General features: G+C 49.1%; 3 protein-coding genes across 3 annotated transcripts in view; 1 reads left to right on the forward strand and 2 right to left on the reverse strand.

Moving 5' to 3' along the window:
• The window catches only part of H257_18234 (hypothetical protein), a gene marked incomplete at both ends in the record, with an annotated part of 2,310 nt that extends 1,870 nt beyond the window's left edge, over positions 1-440 (reverse strand). Inside the window, one exon of the mRNA XM_009847253.1 lies at positions 12-440. Within this exon, the coding sequence (XP_009845555.1) occupies positions 12-440 (429 nt within the window). The remainder of the gene's footprint in view (positions 1-11) is intronic.
• Positions 441-2,231: 1,791 nt separating this feature from the next.
• Positions 2,232-3,700, forward strand: H257_18235 (hypothetical protein). The gene has a single exon (XM_009847254.1). The coding sequence runs from the start codon at positions 2,243-2,245 to the stop codon at positions 3,635-3,637; it is 1,395 nt and encodes a 464-aa protein (XP_009845556.1). The 5' UTR covers positions 2,232-2,242; the 3' UTR covers positions 3,638-3,700.
• A 1,695-nt stretch (positions 3,701-5,395) lies between these two features.
• Positions 5,396-6,525, reverse strand: H257_18236 (hypothetical protein; the record flags this gene model as incomplete). The annotated part of the gene is made up of 3 exons (XM_009847255.1): positions 5,396-5,698; positions 5,783-5,862; positions 6,381-6,525. The coding sequence occupies 3 exons, from the start codon at positions 6,523-6,525 to the stop codon at positions 5,396-5,398; spliced, it is 528 nt and encodes a 175-aa protein (XP_009845557.1).
• Between the last annotated feature and the right edge of the window lie 868 nt (positions 6,526-7,393).

Here is a 7,393-nt window from a genome sequence, read left to right on the forward strand (position 1 = left end):
ATGAGCTTCACCGAGCTCTTGGCAAACGTGCGGCGGCCTGTTTCCGTGCTCGCGATGGAGCTGAACTGGTCGCTCAACGTCCACCCGCCAATGGACAGACCGAACTTGGTGCCGCGAGCCTTTTGCTTTTGCTTGAACCCTTGGCCAAAGTTGCCGTACAAGCTGTTGCCTTGGTCGTTCCACGAGTCGCCATGCTCCGGCCACCGCTTTTGCACCGCGGCCCACCCGTCGTAGATCCCCACCGTGCCGTCGGGGTTGGGCTTGCCGAACGCGTAGTTGATGTGGGTGATCTTGTCCCAGTCCAAGTCGAAGATGCCAAAGTTGCGCTGGTAGATGGCCCATTCCATGTAGTACACCACGTTCTTGAGCTTGGCGGCTTCCACTGACGAAGTCATAGCCACCACAAGGGCGGCCAACGCAGACTTGGCGATCACGGTCATGCTTGTTGCAGTTTGCTGGGGATGGCAAATTGAATAATGGCAGTTCCCAGCGTGGATGGGGCTGTGGATCTACTCGTTGTGGTTGAACTTGATTGCCGGTGGCCGGAATGTGTATAGATTAGTATTTCGATTTTACATGTGCTACGTACAGTGTAGTACTACTAGTACCTACTCTGGCCTTTTTGTACCGTTACCATAATCAAACTTCAGACGTTAGATGGGCAAGCTCCGAAGACCAAGTTGTCAATGACAATTTAATACTTCGAAGGACAAGTATGTCGGTGATTGATTAGATGGACGAGTGAATATACCATTGCGGTACTATACCCTGTACTATTTGCTATTGGATTAGCATGAAGCAGGGAATGTAGATCCATGTTCGTGGGGCTACAGTAGATTTCCATCACCGGGATTGTTGATAAGTTATCGCGTATTGTTGACAAAAATCATCATACAGTAAATTCTTGCAAATGCACACCTTCTACTCCAGCGAAGGCAAGTTGAAGTTCTGGTGTAATCAATCCCCTCTTTTTGCACATCTGAGTTCGAACGCACAGTCTGAGCACGTCAGTATCCCACATTCACACAATACCTCACCAACTAAGGTGTTACAGTATAGGGTTACCACTTACCGGTACAGTAACGTTAGTCTCAATGCACAAGGGAATTTGTAGGATTCCCGACTTCTCGAATCACGAACGGCCTTAATCCGGAGTACTACTACGTACTGTACTAGCGGCTTCATTCACAGTTACTCGTTAATATGCTCTACGTTACACAAACGTTAACGTAGTGGGTTAACCACTTACTGCACTGAGTTCTAGCCTAACGTTAACAGTAAAGTAGATACGGAGTACTACTATTATTAATAATGGTAGTACGTTAAGTGACTGCAAATGAGGCTAAAATTCGTTGACATACAACTCCTGTCGAGAAAGTACCACCATATGTACTTTTGAAATCGATACAGCAGTGGAATTCTACACGTACACTACTTCGAAGTAACATTAATGTTACATCCAAGTACTAGTACTACTGTAGTACTCCTGGAGTATTACGTAGTACAAGTACTGTACTAGTATACCAGTACCTACTGGTTGGCAGCTTGTCATGTGACAAACTATGCAACAACATAGAAATTGAGCGAAAAAATCCAAATAACGTTAACTGAACAAATCTGCGTCAATCATCACCATACTACCAGTAGTAAAGGAGAGGAAGAATTCCCTGATTAAAAAAATTCCACTTTTGTTTTGCCCGATTAATTGCATCGACTTCGTTATATTAATTTCCCTTCGGACAGTGGACACTTCCTTATACTAGTATTTCGTTCCAGAGTACTAGTAGTACTGTTTGAGTGAGGGAATTATGCTTTCCGGATACACTTTCTATCGCCCGCTGTCCTGTCACCTTGGGACTTCGTCCTACCCCCTGTGAGTACATATACTGTAACGCTAAATGCTCGGGTTAACTGTATCGTCAATGGGTTAGCTACAGTATCGCTAACCACTGATACTAGTATGTACTGTACTAAGCGAGTACAGTATACAGAGGTCCCGTAAAAACAAACACCCGACAGTGGAACTGTTTTAATCCGAGAATTGTACCAGGAGAGGGGTCACAGATACAGTATGTATATTCGTGGGAGCATTTTGTTTTTCGCATATGTTATGCTCTGTGCATGAAGAATCAGCGCGAAAGTTCACAAGCTGCACAGGCCGCGCGACAAATTCAACTTGGACGGTTGGAATATGTTTTTCAAACGAACGTCACATGGTGTTCATCATATTTCAATTTGAGCCATGAAGTCCATTATCATCTCCGCCGCCATTCTGTCGTCTGTTGCTGCCAACAGCCGCGGATTCGACCACCATGAGTCGTCGCCTGTGGTGCTCCACGGAAACGAAACTGCCGTGAACGGCGGGCGAGCGCTGCCCACAAACAACCTCGTGGGGTTTTGGCACAACTTCAAGAACCCTTCGGGGAACACGTACCCGTTGAGCCAGATCAGCAACGAATGGGACGTGATCAACGTTGCTTTCGCTGACCACCTCGGCCAGGGCAAACTCGCGTTCAACTTGGACGTGAACGCGGGCACAGAAGCGCAATTCATCGCCGACATTAAAGCGTTGAAGGCGAAAGGGAAAATCGTGGCGCTGTCGTTGGGCGGACAAGACGGCACCGTGTCGCTCAACGACGCGACGGAACTGGCCAACTTTGTGACCACCCTCTACGACATCATCACCAAGTTCGGCTTTGACGGGGTCGACATTGACTTGGAGCACGGTGTGTACATCGGCGCCCCGATCATCAACAACTTGATTTCGGCCATGAAACAACTCCGCCAAAAGGTGGGCCCGACCTTCTATCTCAGCATGGCGCCTGAACACCCGAACGTCCAAGGCGGGTATGCTTCGTTTGGAGGTATTTGGGGTGCCTACTTGCCCCTCGTGGACGGACTTCGCGAAGAACTCACGCAACTCCACCCGCAATACTACAACAACGGCGGCTTCATGTACGTTGACAACAAGATTTTGAACGAAGGGACCGTGGACGGCTTGGTGGGGGGAAGTTTGATGCTCATCGAAGGCTTCAAGACCAACTACGGCAATGGGTGGGAGTTCCGCGGACTGCGACCGGACCAAGTGTCGTTTGGTGTCCCATCGGGCCCCAAGTCTGCCGGTCGCGGACAAGCCACCCCCGAGGTGATTCGTCGGGCGCTGACCTGTTTGGCCCAAGGCGTCGGCTGTGACACTGTCAAGCCCAAGCAGCCATACCCGACGTTCCGTGGTGTCATGACCTGGTCAATCAACTGGGACAGATTTGACAACTTCGCCTTCTCCAAGCCCGTTCGTGCCGCCCTCGACAGCCTCGGTGGTGCTGTTCCCCCTCCGCCCCCTGCAACATCGACTGTCGCCCCCTCGGCTGCCCCTACGACTACTCGCGCTCAGACTGCAGCCCCCACTCCCTCGACCTCGTCGGCCACATCGGTTGCGCCAACTTCCGCCCCCACCCCTAGTCCCTCGGCTAGTGCCCCCACCACTGCGCCTTCGAGTGCGGCCCCGGTGACAACCGCGTCGTCCAAGGTCTGCGGCAAGTGCACCAATTGTTACTATCAACCCACGGACGCGTGTTTCGCTGGATGGAACGCTCAACAGTGTGCCAGTGTGGCTTCGTTTACGTGGTGTGGAAATTAGACTCACGTTGCGATACATCCTAGTACTACTGAGTAATGTATAATTCATTGATGTTGCACGCCATTTATGTCTGGCAGTACATACGCGTGCTCGAGTCGCACTGCAACTGCAAATGCATCGACACTGTAGGACACATTCCAGATGTGAGTAGGTTCGGAAGCTCGTTAAGTGGCGATAGAATAGGTGTATGGTTGTCCATTAACCAGCATTGTGATTACAGTAGTTCACGCCAGTTCGTTCTCAACAAATTTAAGTGATCTAGTAACGTTAACTATTATTGAAAGTATTGTGCTTTTCACAACTTTTGGCTATTCTGGGACTAAAACCCCTCAGTATTAGGTTGCCCAAATCATTGGTCAGCTAAGCAGTCCGCTACTACTCTGGTGCAGAATAGTTGTCGCCTCCATTTTCACTTGATTTATGTATGCCAAAACTTGAGTTTTCCGTATAAACCTGTATAATTGGATACGAAGTATAGGATTATATAGGTAAATACACCAGAATCGGAGATGGCTTGGTGACGCATGGCTGTATGTCAGCTCAGAGATATGGTGCGAGCGCGCTTTCAATGAATGACATGTAGCATTCAATCTATAGGTTCACTCAGCGGAGTACGAACTCTCGAAGAGTTCCCTAGTAGCAATAAGAGCATGGGAGCTACTGGACTACACACAGGCCAAACTGCGTTGTACGCCAGCGAGAAGCTTTAGAAGAGATGTATAATGCTACAGGAATCGAAGTGTATGTGAACTAACGACGTCTTCATAGCCTGGCGGGTGAAGCACCATAATTTTGTTCTTCGCTTGCTACAGTTCTGACGTCGTACCATCGGGAAATAGCTAATCAAAGAGGTCCTACGCTATCGATTGCACCAATCAGAAGCAAAAAAGGTGGGAGACTTTCTCCCAACTTCGTTTTAGTAAAACGAAGCACCAAATGTACCACTCTTTTTAGTAATTCCACGCTCTAATTAGAGGTGATTTTATGGATCGTATGGGTTTGCTTCAGTTTGACTGGACGCCAAAGAAATTTCTGGCTGGTTTTCCGAGCAAGGTTTGCTTAACAGGGGTGTTTGCCGATGAATTTCGGCAAACGCGGTGTTTTAGTGCAATGATAAGCTAGGCCATGCGATGGCGGCGCGTTATCCTTGCCCAGGTGCTCACAAGTAGTTGACGCAACTTGAAGTTAGTTTAACGTTGGGGCATGCACGGTAGTGCCGGTAAGAAGACGATTCCGCACCGTGATGGAACTACGGAAGCCACATACCTGCGATCGCGGAGGCTGCGGGGACACTCGTTAGAATTGCTCGGTACAGTACATCGATGATGGTGGTTATCATAGTCACCGTCTACCATCATTGCCACCCCACTATCCGCCGCCGTGGCCATACTACAATGTCCTCCATCATTGACGCACTCCCCCACTCCGCTTCCTGCCACCACCACCGCGTAATGCAGCGGTGACCGTCTTCCTGCTATCTGGGGCGATGGTGGCAGGAAGCGGAGTGGGGGAGTGCGTCAATGATGGAGTACATTGTAGTATTGCTGCGGCGGACAGTGGGGTGCGTAACGTTAATGATGGCGGACGACCACTGTGATGTCCACCGATGCATACACTCTATGCGGAGAAAATAAAGCGTTTGCGCTCGTCGAGTCGTGAGAACGTCTGGAGTACCTGCTGCGCTATACTGCGATGTCTTCCACCATCGTTTTTCCCACAGTCCGCTACCGTCGAGTGTATGGTGGCCGTACTACATGGTCACTGCACTTCCTTTTCCATAGCTCCACGCCACATCACTTCTCCATTTTCGCTGCACTCCACCGCCTTCCCCCGCCGATTGTGAGGTGGCGGGTGATGGAGTGCAGCGAAGATGGTGGACGGAGGAGTGTTGTAGAGGACTCCGTTATCGTCGCTGCACTGGCCTGCTGCTATCTGGGGCGACCGTGGCGGGCGGTGGAGTGTAGAGAACGTCGATGATCGAGGACGTTGTAGTGTGGCCGCGGCAGCGGAGAGTGAAGTGCGGCGATGATGGTTGACGGCCACTGTGATGTCCACGATGAACTACATCTGTGGACATCACAGTTGCTACGCGGCAGCCATTATTTGCGATATCATCCACCGTCGCTGTACTGTGCTATACGCTACCGTCGAGTGCGTCGGTGGCCGTTTCTCCATGTCGCCCATTAGACGGTGCCGCACCTTGACGGGATCTGCGGAGCTATTCCCTACAAATGCGACGGCCGAAGACAACCAAGAATGGCGGCGGTAAGTAGAGTGCAGTGGAGGCCATCCTCCATGGTCGCTGCATTTGCTTTTCCATAGGTCCACGGCATATCATTTCTCCGTCCACCATCTTCGTTACACTCCACCGCCCACCATCTCGCACTCGGCGGGTGGAAGGCGGTGGAGTGCAGCGACGATGGTGTAAGGAGGAGTGTTGTAGAGGACTCCTTTATCGTCGCTGCACTACACTCTCCTCTGTAGCCTCTACAGTGTATTGCTTCGACGCTGTACTCCACTGTCTGCTGACACCAAGTGGCTGGCAACCCTTCCATGTCATTGCACCTATAATTAGGGCCCGTCTGGATGCCACCCACCAACATTATGGGATATTGGAATATTGAATAAAAAACATTTTTCGACATTGCAGGAAATTCTTGGGTTTCAAGATCCAATTTGATGATGGTATTTATTGTACCGTTAACGTTATTAATACATATATTAATAGTGAAGACAAACCAACGGCGAATGGAAAGCAATAGTGAGGTGCCCGACGAGCGCAATGGAGACACGACGAAGGCGCTTCCCGAGTGAAACGTCATTCCCCTTTCAAGGTTGAGTTGGGTGTCTCCATTGCGCTCGTCGGACACCTCACTGTTGCTTTCCATCCGCCGTTGGTTTGTCCAAGTCGGGTATTTGGGAAATATTTTTATTCCAAATGGTCCAACTTAATTTCATTGGCTAAAAGAACTGGAGTAAAACGAACTTGGTTGCTTAGGGCATGTTCCAAGTAGATATTTTTAGCAAATGAAGAAGTGGCCCCAAGTATTCTGGATTCGGTACGAATTTTCAGATCCCGTCGAATCGAATTTTCGCAGCCGAGTCGAATCACGAGTCGACGCTATTGGCTAATCCATTTTTGAGTGGATTTGACTGGCTACTGAAAGGACAAGTATAGTCAGCCAATCAGAAATTCCAGCGTGATTCAATATTCACTACAAAACAACGCGAATTTCGGTAATATATAGCGAATTCACAATACAGTTTCCTATTTTTTACCTCTGTTTCTGCGATATTTTACGCAACTAACTATACCAAAAGTAGAGAAAGTGGTCCTCGACTTCATTTTCTAAATCGTGAGAAATAAAGAGGTAAATTAGTTTTGATTGGCTCATGCAATTTCTGAAAACTACTTGGAACTTCCCCTTACTGTTAACTGTAAAACCATGGCGTCTTATTCCTTGCACATTTTAGCAAGTCCACTACCGATGGTGGAGCCAAGAGACGCTGGCATGCTGCACAAGACAGATGGGCGCAGCGATTTGTTTGATCATAATACTTTGATGAGCTACCGATGCGATACACACAATTGGTAATTGAATGCGATGACTAGCATTTCACCAAACACTAGTCGAGCCAACTGGTAAAAGCACGCAGTAAAAAGCCGTCTTGGCTGGGGTACGGGTATCACAGTTTCCGTGCTGGATCGGAGTTCGATCCAGTAACATCCTCTTCCAGTGCAAATCACAGCCTGTC

The sequence above is a fragment of the Aphanomyces astaci genome (genome assembly GCF_000520075.1).
Source record: "Aphanomyces astaci strain APO3 unplaced genomic scaffold supercont1.147, whole genome shotgun sequence".
In the NCBI taxonomy this organism is placed as follows: Eukaryota; Oomycota; class Saprolegniomycetes; order Saprolegniales; family Verrucalvaceae; genus Aphanomyces; species Aphanomyces astaci.